Raw genomic sequence first — 15,354 nt, 5'->3', positions numbered from 1 at the left:
AGTTCCGATAGGAGATTTGGTAAGAGTCTGTTACACGAAATGCTTACTGTCAGGAACGGATAGAACGAATGTACTTGACGATAGTGTCAACGAGTGTAATCTAAGATTGTCGTCAGCTACCATTTGATTAACCGTAGGTCATGTCTTGCTTCAGCTCCGGGGTGTTGACATGGCTGGCGGCAGCCATCAATGAGGGCAGGTCGTACAACAGGCCAAGCTAAAGCAGCCATGACATGAAGCTGATTTACATCAAAATTGCGCTCTGCAAGGCCCACTTACGTTTATTTTCGGTTGTAGGGATATGTATATATATATAAATTTGGCGATTAAGCAATAACGATGGACAGTAGCGTAGAAATGAGCGACTAGACGATATTAAATTCGTTCAAACATTCAAAATAACCGAGATCGTTGAGTACGTCCGTGACGGCGTTGGGCGCGAGGGCAAGGGCCTTGGGTGGTGTTGAAGACGACGATCAGTCCTCAACGTGCATTTGCCGCCCTTTGCCGTCGCAGAGTCGAACGGATTCTCGTGGAGAGGAGGTAAAAGGATTGAACGCGCGGCGGCAGCGCAAGGTTGTCGGGGATCGCAAGGGGACGAAGACGACGTCGCCTGGGAGCGCGATTGACGGGTCGGGAGGGCGAGGAGTGAGGTGATAAAAGAAGGAGGGAAAGGAGGGTAGAAGAGGGTGGGTAGGAGGTGAAGCAGCAACGGCTGGGGCAACATTCAATGGGAGGAATGGGAACTGGGGCGGACGGGTAGAGGCGGCCAGGGGCGTGGGCGCTGTGGAATTGTGGACAAGTCAAGGCACGGTGGAATTGAGACTTTGGACTTGGGGACTGGCAACTGGGACGACGGAACCACGGCGAGGACCGACGAAGGCTAAGCAAGGGAGAGCAAGGCAAGGCGGCGGCCAGCAGCCAGCAGCCAAACGCAAAAGCAAACGCAAACGGCCACCGTTCAATGTTTGAACGGTGCAGCGGCCAGTCTCCTACTTAGTACAGCAACACAGACGGTGCTTGGGCGGCAAGGGGGAGCACTTGACCAGTTGCAACACGCCGGATCAGTTCGATCTGAGCATTGAGCACTTGGCGTGGCAGAGCATTGATACATTGGTTCTTGAGATTGATGAGGGAGGAACCGCTGCGGGACTGGCGGGGCTCGCGCCACACTCGCCCACTGGAGCAGTCAACTGCTGAGCCAGCAAGCCCGCAGCCCATTGTGCAACATGGAGTTGGAGCGTAAATTTGCTTCGGTGGAAGTGACATGAAGGAACCCTCTTCCCCTCTCCGTACCCGCGTGGCCATTCGCGCGCGATATGCAGGGGTCGTGTGGGAAGCTGCCGGACAGGCCCACATCCTTTCCAGCTCCCCAGCCTATAGGAGAGCACCATGTTGGCATCGGTGGGGGCCCAACACTGACCGCACGTCGGCCTTGCTCAGACTTAGAAAACGCCTGGTAGTAATAGCCTTGCGCGGATTACGTGTCACGGCTACCAGACTCCAACGCCAGAGACTCTCTCCCAGGTTCCAGACTACAGCATCTGGCCACTCGAGCATTAGCCCTTGAAACGGTAGGATTCTGTGTCCTCGAGTCAAGAGAACGAACTCAGCGCCTCTTACCTTGCTAGGTACCTAGGTGGTTATCAGTTGTGCCACTGAACGCGATGTTCGACCGACAACCGCGACCGTGACCGTGACAACTATCCACCAAAGACAACGAAGGTGTCAGCGCCATGGGCCACACACCGTCAAGTCCGTCCACATCAATAATTACCGCGTCCTCCGTAAGCGTCGACTGTGTGTCTCACCAACAAGCAGCCTGTCGGTGCGGTCTCTAGGCCCTGAATGAGTACTCCGTGGATGATGTGTCTTGAACAATTCGCTCCAACGGAGACGGATCGTGTTGTGTGCTTGAAGTGAGCAGCTGGTGCCGTCCTGTGTGGCAACCCCATTGTCCTGCGTGTGTGCTCCGTACTCCGTACCTAGCCAAAGCTCAGTATGTATGTCGTATCACCCGCCCAGATCGCCAGATAGGCAGGTGCTTTCTTGTACTGCAGTCTCGCCTAATTATCCTGGTCGTGCTAGTACGTACTAATCTTTTCCACCGAGCTGAGCCCATCTCTGCAGACCAAATGCGCCATCAACATTCGTGTGGGCGGAGTACTCGGTACAGTGCATTGAGTAATATTTTGCGATGCAAGCCTTTTCGATTGGCTTATGGCGCTGGAATTTGAGGCTTTTCTGTACCGTCAGGTCACGTGGTGGCTGGCTTGCATCCTTGGCCACGAACGATTGATAAAACATGTTTGCCCAAGAGGCCAGGAATGTTCAAGACAAGGTTTTTCCCGACTACGGAGCGCTCACGCTAAACAACAACATGGCACCCAAATCTTGAGTGTGTCGCCGAGGAATGCATGTGCTCAGGATGGCACTCAAGGACCAGTCAATTCGCTCGCAATCCATCAGCAGTACCAGTAACTCCGCAGGTGATCATCTCACCTCTGCAGGTAACTGAGCCAGTCAAGGGGCTTGTTTCGACCTGCACCCGGCGACTTTGAATTCTGGGTCTGGCTGTTGCATTTGGCACACTCGTCCCAACTCCCACAACCTTGCAGCCAACCCGGTCCAGGGAAACAAATAAAAAAGATGGGAAAAAAGTCTGACCCGTACAGACGTGCGCAGAGGCAGGGTTGCCGCATAAAGTGAGCCGTGCGTTGTGAAAACATTGGGTGGGAGAAGACGAATGTCACTCACCTGCCTTAGCAAAGGACCGGACCTGTCGACTTTATTTTTTTACAGATCATTGATGTGTCGACCCCGAATAACCTTCAAGCAACCGCTAATAGGCTTGCGCATCAACAAAAGTGAACCAGAGCAACCATGATTCTCTCACTCCCAGCAAACTGACAGGCACTCTGTCTTCGATGGTCAATCCGCTGCGTGACGGGGTTCAATGACGCCCAGTAACCTTGCCGTGGCTAATCTTGGGATTACCGTAGCAGAGTGTTGGTTCTTTGTCAGTCAGTCTGGCGAGATGCCCCATCACCACAAGCTTTTCTAACTGCCTAGGTACGGAGCAGTACTCCGTAAAGTAGTTATCCTTGCAATACTCCGTGCGTTCTCAGGTAGGCTTTCTTTGACCCGCACCCAGGTCCTTACTGCCGGGACTGCTGGGCTGTTCAGCCCTTTCGAGAGTTGCGGGGCTTCTTCCTTGGTGCGACACATGCCTGTCCTGCCAAAGACCTTGACGATACGGAGTCCTACGGAGTACGGAGTAGTAGTGGTATTAGATCGCTCAGAATGGGCCCGTACCGACCAATTTAGCTCGCGAACACATGCTGTAAGAAACAGGTTCTGTTCCCCGCCCGAAATGGAGTTCATCTCCTTGTTCCTGAAGCTAGGTAAACCTGGGCGCCACGATGGAGCACTTGGCCAGGGACTCGGGATCCGCGATTGGCTGATTCTCACCATGGCTGCCACACTGCGGCAAGGATCTGGTTAAGACACATTCGAACTGCTGTGTTTGTTGCGAGTGACAAGACAGTCAAGGCAAGGAAGAAACTTGATTCAAGATGAGTCTATGCTCGTATTCCGCGCCCTTGGAGCTGTTTGTTCTAGCTGCGGGACATGAACGGCCAATCTGGTTGCGATTGAGGCTGCACGGCATTCTGAAGAAAAGAAGCTCTCTGTGCACGGCGACACTACCTACCTACCTAGGTAGGTAAGTACCTACCTACTTTACTAAGTACATACTAGCAGTACCTGATAGTAGCGCAACGAAACATCCAGTGTCCCTCCACCTGTCCAATGCGTCAGACGGAAATAGCGCTCTACCAGTGTACGGAGTACTGCTAGTATCGAGCATTGATGGTCTGGTTCAATGTTACCAGGGAAGGGATTGGTGCTCAGTGCTCTGTCTCAGCCGAAGTAACCAGCAGACCTCGAAGAGAGATCTCTGGACCTCTACGGAGTACTCCGTACTTAAGTAGATAGATGAGTGACAGATGCAGGTGTCATTCTCTTTCCATTTTGCATCGATACCAGTATTTCGTTGGCTCTCATGTCTTATCTGCACGGGCAGCTGGCAATAAATCACGCAGAAGCACTTGGTAACCACTCAAACAGTCTATTGGCCTAAATGTCGCATAGGGCAACAAAGAAAGCCCTCTGTAGATCGCGACAGGCCACGGAGTACAACGAACACACCCCGGATAACCTATGCATTCCTCCGCACAACAAACAATCACAACCGGAGTGGGCTGTGGCACAAAGAAAGACCTTCCGCTAATATCCCCTCGTGGTTGGGCGATGCTAGGGAAGCCTCCAAGATGGGCTTCCTTATGCGGCAGTGGAAGAGCACGCAAACAACAACGGACTGTTATTCATGACGGCGTCGCAATTGCATGTCTCACTCTTGTATCTTGCAATAATTACCGCTCAGGCCATCACCGTTTTCGTCTACTGGTGTTTTGCGGTGTGAGAGACTGGTCAATATTGTAATTTCCGCCACCATTGGCTCCGGTGGACTAGATGCGATTGCTGACAGCGTCAGCCATCAATCCATCTTGAAATCAAGCGACACCCGCCGCACCGTTGGCGCGCGATGAACAAGACTCGGTGAATGGAATCCAGTCTTGGGGTTTCTCTAGTGCCAAAGGCCAGCAACCTCTTTTCGTGTGCTGCCAAGAATATCACCTCCGCCTCGACCTCTGCGCCTCGACGTCTGACAGTACGCTTTGGCTCGTCTCGGAGCCTTCTCTTTGTGGGTGACTTTAATTAACTGCTGCCCCTTTTGATGAGCCTGCTCCGTTGATGCGCTCGACGCAAATGTGGCTCCGCTGCTTCAGGTCCGAGTCCACGACACACCACTCGTCACCCATGTCCATCAGCCACACCGTTATGGCAGCTGCTGTTTGTTTGACTCTTTTCCTGTCCCGGACCAGTCAGATCGAACGAGGGCGGAGGAATGTGGTATTTCGGGAATACAGAGAGTGGTCCTGATCTCTTGGCTTGCATCTGGTTGTCAGACGAAAAAAATCTACGATCTTGGATGGTTTTCGATTGGGAAGTTTGCGAGACAAGCTGCTTGCCCGGATTATATGGGCTTACGAGTCCCCCAACCGAGTACGCAGTACGGAGTACCGGATTGGGAGTTTGGAACAGCTCCCATTCCCTATCGGTAAGGAAGGTGAATACTGTTTCCAAGATCTTCGTGCATCAGGCACATTCCTGGCACACAGTACTGCCAGATAGAGCCACCAATAAGATAGGAAACCAAGAGTACGTAACGGCCTTCTTTGTCTCACATCGAGAAGCTCTGCTCTAAACAAGACCAAACCGCAACCTTTGAGCCCTCCGTCCCCCAAAATAACATCGTCCCTGCTCCTCAATAATGATTCTGAAGGAAGACAGTACAACAACCACTACAATGATGATAGACGAAGAGCTCTTAGGGTTTCCTCTAATTTTGCGTCATAGTTCAACATGCGGTCGCGATTCCCAGACGATGGTTTATAGAGGGGAGAAGAAAATGTAGTTTGTAAATTCAATGATGCAATGGTGTTTGTTCTGGTTTCGCCCATTTGGTAGACTGTGCATCATTACCCCGTTCTTCGTCTGGTCTTTTATCCCTGCCGCTTCAGCCAACGCTGGTACCGGAACTGTCCACCCAGGGGAGGTTGTATCAGGTTTGTCAGCGGTAGTGTCGTCTCAACCTCGCATTGCGTCCTGGAGGACTTCTCGTGAACCTCCTGGGAAAGGCTACCCTGGCTATAATAGCAACAGCGCCATTGGAGCGTTGGGATTGGAGGATTCGACCGACCTAGATATCAAGGTGTTGCTAGTAACTTGCTATGCAATGTAAAGTTGGGCAACGGGCGAGGGAGATGGAGATGGAGAGGCAATCAAGCACAATATTGGCTCTAGGGTAGTCCGGTCTTTGGAATTTGAAAATGACACAAGCAACGTGACCTCATCCAACACTAGGCCAATATGAACCCATTTTCCCCTGGGCTCGGACATCTGGATACGCATTGATATTTCAGGCGCGATTTCCGATGGACATTGAATGTTTAGTATTTCATTCTGCTTTGGCCTTCTGCAGATGAACAGGCCATCGTTGCAGACACGCCATGGCTCCCACGACAGATTGCAGGCATCCTTAATTATTCTAAACCACTGTAAGTTTATGAGGAAGAAGGAATACCCGTCGGCGACTAATTGGATGAGCCACTTTACCAAGTGCCAACAGGTATTAATATCCTCCTGTGCAAACGAATGGATGGTTGAGATGTCCGAGTAGAATCCTTGAGTGAATCCACACGGTTAAGCTGAAATATACTGAGTGTAGGGTAGGGGTTGCGAATTTATGTACTCGAAACGTGTCACAAATCGATAACCTTCCCATTTCATGTACACAACGGCAACAGCTGGTTTAACTGGACCACAAATTGGAGGATGAGAGAAAAGAGTCATGCAATTGCAAGTGCTGCACTTCCTGCACCAGACTTTATACGGGGCTGTGGTAAGCAGTTTTCAATCTTACGGCCGCGTGACTGTGGCATGATTTCAATGTTATGCGTCGAGGTTCGCCCCAGTATTAATTAATTGGCTACAGCCCAATGGCCGGTGGTAGCACCAGACGCATTGAAGTTCAGGTCGGAGGCGGTAAAACTCAACGGCTGCGACCGGTTGAGCGTTCCATGTCAGTAGGAGAACCCCTAGACGGGTCCATGTCTGGTGTCAACTGGCACTGGGTGCTTAAACGCTGGCGCCACGCTGTCAACTGGCACCCCGGCATTTGGCGCTCACATGCACTTGACTCAAGTGCTCATCCTTCTCTCACGCCTGCACCTGCCATATTCGACATCCCCAGATTGCAGAAGCACAACACTGAAGCTGGTGCTCAGCAAACCCTCCTGCCAACCATGGCGCGTAGACAACATCTCACCCTCACGGTCCTGCTAGCCATCGTCGTCTTGCTCAGCATAACTTACATCTTCTCCGGCAGCTCGGCACTCAGCCCTGCACGGCTGCTAAAGTCCGGCCGCAACAGCGAAATTCCTCTCACGGCCGATGGTAAAAAGCCAGATCCCGCCTCGAAGCCCGGCTTCGAAATCGACCTAGAAGCCATTCCGGATCTCTCGGAAGGAGATTCCATAGCGCCCAAATTGGAAAATGCTACACTAAAGTCCGTCTCCCCGTCACACACTGCGCCCTTTGTTCTTGTTTGCCAAACCTAACAGCCCGTCCAGAGCGGAACTCGGCCGCGCAACTTGGAAGTTCCTCCACACCATGGTTGCCCGGTTCCCGGATAAGCCTACAGACAGCGACCGCAAAACCCTCGAGTCCTTCTTCCTTCTCTTCGGTCGACTGTACCCTTGCGGCGACTGCGCTCGTCACTTTCGCGGGATGCTGGACAAGTACCCACCGCAGACGAGCAGTCGCAACGCAGCCGCAGGTTGGTTGTGTGCGCTGCATAACATGGTAAACAAGAGGCTCGAGAAGCCAACGTTCGATTGTACCAAAATTGGAGACTTTTACGACTGCGGCTGCGGCGACGATAAGAAAGAGGCAGATAAGAAAGAGACAGACAAGGGCGAGGAGGAGGACAAGAAGCAGAAAGTGACCAGGGACGAAGGTGGTGATGCCACTATTCCGGGGCTGGGCGGATTGGATAAGCAGTGGAGCAAGGCTATTGAGGGATTATAGAATTCGGAGCATGGGTTGATTGGGATTTTGTTCTCTGGCGCTGCTGTCTTTTGGAATACTATAGCGAAATAGCGATTGTTTTCATGGTTAGTTCTTCGGTCTGCTCCGCATGTGATACGACGGCCAAGGTTTGACAGGAACAGACCTTGCAGCGAAGAATATAGAATGCATTCTCAACGTATTGTTTATTAGTACTCAAGTTCACGCATGTGCTGGCTCTGTTGTTGTGACTCTGCGAGGATAACCAAAACATGGACCATTTGACCATTCATTGCGGTCACGTGATATGTCATGTGCGCCAAAGTCACTGGCTGTCACGGCTGCGCGTTCCCAGAGCTGCCTGAGCTACGTCTTAGCTCCAGCCCTGCTGTGATCAATCATTGACGACGCAACGCCGAGACCTCTTCTCTTCAATCCCTCATCAGAGCCATTACGAACCGGAAAGAACATCAAGCTTACATTGAAAGAATTGCGAATCATGGAGTTTGGCCACAAGGGTGTATTGAACGAAGGTGAGCCGTCCAAACGGAGCTGCACAGCGAAGCAACCTTGCCAACGAACAACACCATGATGCTGATGCGATGGGATAGATGGCATCCACGTCGACATGGACCGTCTCAAGAAGGGAGAAGTGAAGTGAGTGTCTCTTGCTAAATGGTTCAACTTTATTCCAGAGTCTTATCTAATGCCACTTCAGCTTGGGAACCTCAATGTACGAATACGCATCCTCGGATTCCTATGGTCGAGCGATCTAACATGGCGTAGCATGGCTGTCACATTTAAAGATGGTGTTATCCTGGGTATGTCCAAATGATTCCTCAATCTATTGGCAAACGCATTGACTGACTCTTGCAGGCGCCGATTCTCGAACCACGACGGGAGCGTACATTGCAAACCGAGTCACTGATAAACTGACCAGAGTACACGATACCATCTGGTGTTGCCGATCTGGCTCAGCGGCCGACACGCAGGCTGTCGCCGATATTGTTCAGTACCAGCTGGGTTTGTTTGCCATGCACAGCGGCAAGCCTCCCATGACACAAACTGCCGCGTCAATCTTCCAGGAGATTTGCTACGCAAACAAGGACCGTTTATCGTAGGTCATCACGAGGACACCTGACTATTGGGATTCTTGGAACTTATTGACCATTTTCTGAACAGGGCTGGTCTGATCATCGCCGGTTGGGACGAGCGATTCGGTGGCCAGGTGTACTCAATTCCTTTGGGCGGTTCACTGCACAAGCAGGCGTATGCGATCGGTGGTTCCGGTTCCACATACATCTATGGCTACTGCGATGCAAACTGGAAAGAAGGCATGGAGAAGGAGGAGGCTGTTAATTTCGTCAAGGGAGCTCTGAGGGAGGCGATCAAATGGGATGGAAGCTCAGGCGGTGTCATTCGCATGGTGGTTTTGACTAAGGAGGGTGCTGACCGACACTTGTATTTGCCTGATACTGACTACAAGGTTCGACACGAGTAGGGGGGAGAGAGGGAGAAATGAAAGAAGGGGGGGGAGAGACTGACATCCGGTAGATGAATCCCGGAGGGTAGGGATTTGGAACTTGGAAGCAAGCTCAGATGATGGTGATTTGAGCCTATCATAGACAGATTTGGCGCTTCTGTATAATAAGTAGAATAACGAACACGGGATCAAATGCGAATTCTTGTGCACGGCATCAAAAACACGCGAGCCCATGCACGGGAGGGAAGGCTTGTGACTTGGAGGTACGGGAACGGGCCGTGGGTCGGCAGGGACGGGGAATACAACATGCCAGCTTGGACAAGATAAACAAGACCGAGGACTGAGATGCCGAGAAGCGGTGAAGATGGGAAGAGTGAGGTGGTTGATCGTGCCAGAAGGGGTAAGGATATTCGAGATACGAGGTGGAAACGATGTGGAAACGTACTTAGGCATGTATGTATGTTGAGGCAACGGGGTTTCGATTTTTAGAAAAATCAAATCAAATACAACCTAAAAAACTGTTAAACACTCACGGGACTTATCGTGGGGAAAGGGTCATCTCTACACGTGAGCAATGAGAGTCATTGATGTGCAGGCGAACGTATACACGGACAGGCGGTGAGCCACCGAGCATACATAGACAATAAAGATAGCATAGGACACACGGATGGGGGCGAAAAAAATTCTCCAAACTGACAGAAATGCCGTCAAATTATTATCAACCCTTTGGCCCCCGTGGAAAGGAAATGGGTTAGTGGTAGCAGTGTTCGGGATGAGGTGCAAGAGGGTTGGACAGGGGCGTGCTGGCTGCGACCACGGGGCTGGATTGCATCTGTGCTGCACATGCTACACTAATATATGTAAAACACACCGGCACATTCATCCAGGGCAAGGTGGGTTAAAGAGGACCGAGTGCACGGGTTGAAGGAGATGGTTGAGATTGCCACTTTTTCTGGTCCGGGGAATATGCATGGGGGCTATCAACTAGCACAATAACTACATACGTGCCATTGAAGGAAGGCAACGTGGAAAATTGGTAGTACATCCTTGACCGACACAACTTGGTTCTCCCGGCTGGCAAAGGCGCCTCATTGATTTCATACTTGGGTAAATTAATTTGAGCTGAACTGCATGGCGGGTAGCTCAGCAGGGCTGAAGATGGACGGCGTCATGGCTACGGAGCCAGCTCCCAAGGACAAAGGAAAACGGGGTATTTGGAGAGGAGAAAGTGGAGGGAAGGAGGAGTCTGGCGCAAATCTTGACGGCAGCGGAGGCGGGCAAGCTGGATGACAGCTGTTGGGGAAAAAAAAAAAAAAAGACTGGCCGACATGCTACAACGATGACGTGTTTCAATATATACGGAACCGGCTGGAATGGAAGCCCTTGTGCCCCGTACCACAGGAGCATTTATTGCGTTTCTCGAACAATCTGAAACAAAAGGGACGAGGAGAAACTGGGCGCATGACTGCAGCAGCAGCTCATCAGAGGAACATTGAAGCTTGACATGCGAACTGCGTCGAGCGTTCCTTGCCTCGGCGCGCCACGGGCGACGGGTAGGCCACCCCACGTGCGGCAAGCCTTGGCTGCGATTGTACTACTTGCCCCCGTGGTGCGGCGCCCACCCAAACACCTTGTACCTGCTCCTCGTCCCTTCCCTTCCCGGAAACGCCGTGGACGAATCAATGCCCGCCCGATGCGCACCCCGTCCACGACTCGTCTGGCAGATTTGGCCGTCTTGTTGTAACTCACGGCCCTCTGTTCCCGCCGTCCTCTGCCCGCTATCTTATTTTCCCTCGCTCTTTGCCATTCTTCGTCTCTCCTATTCAAGATAGTGTCCGTCGTGACTTTGTTGTGGGCGTCCCGAGGTCTGAATTTGCGCTGCACAACTACGCCGCCAGGGGGTGAACAAGACTCCCGTTTCCGTCCTCGCTCGCCAACAAGCCTAAAATAAAAACCTTATCACCACCTGCCGAGTACCTGCATCTGTCTTGCACCGCGGCCCTCCTACGTTTTACATACCTTTCACCTGTATTTCTTCTTCTCCTCCTCTTTAACACCCTTTATTCTTTATTTTATTTCGACACAGGCATGGGGTCGTGCCCCCTCAAGTCTGCTCGATAAAGAACATCAAATACTTTGTATCATAGCGGCACGTGGTTGGCTCGCTCCTTCCCTACTGTGGCAACGACTCGCGAGTGGCCTTTTCGCCACTCAACTGCGTCACTCCGGGGGCCGTTTCGTGGAGCACATCATCTCCCTCCTCTTACGACGACACTTGGGCTTGTTTGTTTCGTTATACCAACGCACCCGGCTAAAATAGACACTTGTTTTATCTGATTCACCAAGCGACGATTTGATTTCCCTCCCTGCCTTCATCAACGCCGAGGTTGGCGAGCATTGGGTGTCTTTTATGACTTTGGGTCGACGGCAGACGCCATCCGGCCTTTTTTCGTGTTTTTAACTCGTCGCGAGAAATTCAGTTGACCTCGAATATACCCCGTCGCACGATTCTGCGACTTGCGATTTTGCTACGGACGCAACCTGTTGTTGCAGAGGTGAGTTTTATATTTGGTATTTGAGTTTGTTGATTTTCTAGTAGTTGGTTGACTCTGTTTTTGATGCATTCATTGATGGAACACCTCTCGCTCGCTCATCGGCTTTGTGTTGGTAGCTGCAAAGTTGCGGCTATGAACCACCAGGAAAGTCGGGTTCAAATTGCACCAGACTCTACATACTTGTTTTGCGGGCACGCCATTTCTCAGCTGGAGAGGCGCCCCTTTTATACCTTGTTCTCGTCTTGGACGCTGCAGGTATGACGTCGCTGCGAGATGCGGCATGCGATGAGCGGCCTCATGGGGTTGAGTGCTCCGTGCAAGGCCGACCAACCAGCCCGTCTTGCGCTGGGCCGACGTGCAACGGAAACGAAGCCATGGGGCTGCAATACGACGGGCTTGTGCGACAATCGCACGCCAGACTCAGCTCGCTGCCATGCCGATGCACGGCCGGTCGATGCGACTTTATACGCGGGTGTTGGAGGGGCTGGCTGATCAAGTGGTCAAGCGCCGATACACAATCAAGTTGCGAGTCGTGGGCGTCCAGTGTCGTCGGCATTGTATGTTGTGTTCATCGGGTCGAGCGAGTCCCGGAGTTGGGGTTTAATTAACCCTTGTCCATCCCTGGGCCGGTCCCTCGTCGCCAACGCCCGCGTCATTCGCCACGGCCACGACAAGACGACGGACGACCTGACGTGCTCCAGCGGCAGCTCCAACGAGCCCAATCCACTCGTTGGCGGCGCTCATCCACCTGGGCCTGGAACAGAGCAGCCAAGCAACGTGCGGCCTGTCGTCTCGTCTGGTGCCAGATGGAATTTCTCCTCTTGTTTTGGCGTCATCCTATTACGACCCTGATCCATCTCGTCGTCCGTCTTCGTCTTCGCCACGGCCTTTTGCCCATGCCTTCGCTCGCTGCACCTGACGACTGTTTATGACTTTTCTTTTGCCCTTGCGTATTTTGTTGCCCTTGGTCGGTTCATTCATCAGCTAATGCATTGTGCTCCTCCTTGCAGCCCATCCATTGCCCAACCCCTACGTCGTAATTATTATTCGTGCCGCCGCACACACATACACCCTCGGACGCTCGCCCTCTCGCGCCGCCCAGCCCGGCGTCGCCTCACCATCGCCTCAGCTGTCGTTATGATGCAATGGCCGCTCTAATCGGTGACTTGGTACCTGATCTGTCTCGATTTCATGATATGATTGTCAACCCGTCTTCGCGGCAGAACCAACGCCAACAACATCAATCCCCACCTCAGCGCCAACGATCCCACTCCCGATCGCAGGCTCAAGACTCGCCGCCCCGCCGCTCCTCGAGCCGACCACGCGCTTCCGTCTCGACACCACGATCCCAGCGACGTGACGACATTGAGCACACGGCTTCCGACAGACGCAATTCGACCGCCGCTGCGACGCGGTCCCCCACGACGCAGCAGAGGGCGCGAAAGTCTGCCGCAGCCGCAGCCGCTACCGACGGCACAGCGCCGGCAGAGGGCGCCTCTTCCAAGTTCCCCTCTCCGCCGCCGTCCTCGTCACCCCCGGTCGCCAGTGGTGCCACGCCGGTCGACGATGCAAAGGAAGCCTCGATGGCATCACGTACTGGAGACATCGTCTCTGCAGCCCACCCATCTCTGCACAGTGCCTCGGGCCCGACGACCTCGGTTGGACGGCACCAGCAACCGTCACCACCACCCAGCCAGGGCTTCCATATACCCGACTCGTCCTTGGCATCCTCGTCGTTTAGCCATGTCGAGCCGAGCTCTACCCAACAGACCTCCCAGGAGAGCCAGCAGACGGTTATCCACCTCCGGGATTTGGCGCACATGCAAAGCCTCGCAGACGCCAAGATGCTTGGAGGAAGCAGCTCCGCGTCCTTGGACCCAAACACCCAGATCAAATATGAAATCAGCGGAATGCCTATCGCTGACATAATCGAAATGGTGGCTGCCCTGCTCACCAAGATCACCACTACGAACGACTTGCAGCACGATGCCATGCAGCGAAACGTGGCCCATCAGCAGCAAGCCAGTCAGTCAAACGACTCTGGGTCTCACATGAGCCCTCTGAGCCATTCCGTCTTGGCTTTCCACGGCAAAAACGTGCCTGCAATTACCATCTTGAGCTACCTCTCGCGCATACACAAGTACTGTCCCACAACCTACGAAGTGTTTCTTAGCTTGCTAGTCTACTTTGACCGCATGACGGAGCGAGTGAACGAAATTGTCATGCATAGCGAGCAATCCCGAACGCGGGCTGCGTCATATTCGCACCCTGCACCGTCGGGGGCATCCCGGGGAGACGCGACCATGCACGAACATGCCCATGAGTCTGATGAAAGCGATTCAGACTTGGCAGACGACGACGACGACGATGACGAAATGGTAGACTCTCCTACAGCGGCAGGTGGACGCAACGAATCTGGACAGGTTGCCACGGAATTCGATGACCGAGTCGCAGTTAACCCGGCAACATACTTTGTAGTGGACAGTTTTAATATCCACAGATTGATTATTTCCGGGGTGACGTGCGCCAGCAAGTTCTTCTCCGACGTCTTTTACACCAACTCTCGATATGCCAAGGTACATGGTCTCTCTGCATAGGGTGCCTTTCCCCAAATAGTATCAACATTTTACTGACATTGTCTTTTAGGTCGGAGGTCTCCCGCTTGCCGAGCTGAACCACCTGGAAATCCAGTTCCTCGTCCTCAACGACTTTCGCCTCGCTGTCCCCGTCGAAGATCTGGAAGCCTACGCCACCATGCTCGTCGAGTTTTATGCTCGTGAAGTCATGGCACAAAAGTCGGCGCCAGGAGCATAGGAGCCCTGGAAGGTTCAAAGACTACGAGACGCAAGACGCGGAAAGAGAAGCGAGTTGCTGTAGCTGGGTGGTGGTATGCACGGGTCCAAGCTGTAGCGCCGCGCCAAGGGGGCCACTCAAGAGATCCGCGATACTAGGTGACGAGGGCGAGACGGGCGATCCCCAGCCGGCGTGCATGGATACGATGAAACACCACGGACGGAGCAGGTGGAAATTATAAAAAATAAGAGCATATGAACCTTGGAACGTAGCTACACAGCATGCCAGGTTTTTTCTTCTTCGAAATCAGGGTTGCCAGCGCACTTGCATGTTTTCTGATGCAACGAGCCATGTGCGAGATGATAATGAAAGGGGAAGGAGACGGCCGAGATGTCATGAATCAAGGGCTGTAGATTTCGCGTTATATGCCTGGTTAGATATGGAGCGGGGCATAGCTCACGGCATGTGGCATGGGACAGGGACGGGCGGAAGGACAGGATGCATTCACATAGGACAGGCGTATGGTGTTTGTCTTTTGGTCGTGAGGATGTTGGGGGAGGAGGGCAGGGTAATTTTTTTTTTGTATCATTGTGCTTTTATCGCATTCATGGAGGGAGGGTGAGGGGGGATGCCAAACGAATTAAAAATAGAAGTGACGAGGTGTTTTGAAGGGAGTGCAAATACATGATGTGAGCAGATTGACGTTTGGAATGCGCCGACAGTCGTGGGATTGCGAAGTAGCGGGGGTTCTGGGCGGAGGCAACATGTCGCCGGGGAGAAATGTAGAGTTGCTGGAGTGAGGGTTGTATCATTCTGCGTGGCGGATGTAGT

At 52.8% G+C, this 15,354-nt stretch overlaps 3 protein-coding genes across 3 annotated transcripts; all 3 read left to right on the top strand.

Annotated features, from left to right (window-relative positions):
• Positions 1-6,623: 6,623 nt before the first annotated feature.
• MAA_03351 (ERV/ALR sulphydryl oxidase) lies at positions 6,624-7,713 on the top strand (the record flags this gene model as incomplete). Its single annotated transcript, XM_007821349.1, has 2 exons — positions 6,624-7,192; positions 7,248-7,713. 2 exons carry the CDS (start codon positions 6,624-6,626, stop codon positions 7,711-7,713), a joined length of 1,035 nt encoding a protein of 344 aa, XP_007819540.1.
• A 607-nt stretch (positions 7,714-8,320) lies between these two features.
• Positions 8,321-9,193, top strand: MAA_03352 (proteasome component PRE3; the record flags this gene model as incomplete). Its single annotated transcript, XM_007821350.2, has 5 exons — positions 8,321-8,349; positions 8,411-8,425; positions 8,479-8,513; positions 8,569-8,809; positions 8,875-9,193. 5 exons carry the CDS (start codon positions 8,321-8,323, stop codon positions 9,191-9,193), a joined length of 639 nt encoding a protein of 212 aa, XP_007819541.2.
• Positions 9,194-12,926: 3,733 nt separating this feature from the next.
• MAA_03353 (PHO85 cyclin-6) lies at positions 12,927-14,544 on the top strand (the record flags this gene model as incomplete). The annotated part of the gene is made up of 2 exons (XM_007821351.1): positions 12,927-14,306; positions 14,377-14,544. The coding sequence occupies 2 exons, from the start codon at positions 12,927-12,929 to the stop codon at positions 14,542-14,544; spliced, it is 1,548 nt and encodes a 515-aa protein (XP_007819542.1).
• Positions 14,545-15,354: the final 810 nt, after the last annotated feature.

This window comes from Metarhizium robertsii, assembly GCF_000187425.2.
Source record: "Metarhizium robertsii ARSEF 23 chromosome Unknown MAA_Scf_3, whole genome shotgun sequence".
NCBI classification, from domain to species: domain Eukaryota; kingdom Fungi; phylum Ascomycota; class Sordariomycetes; order Hypocreales; family Clavicipitaceae; genus Metarhizium; species Metarhizium robertsii.
This window is presented reverse-complemented; position numbering and strand designations above follow the sequence as displayed.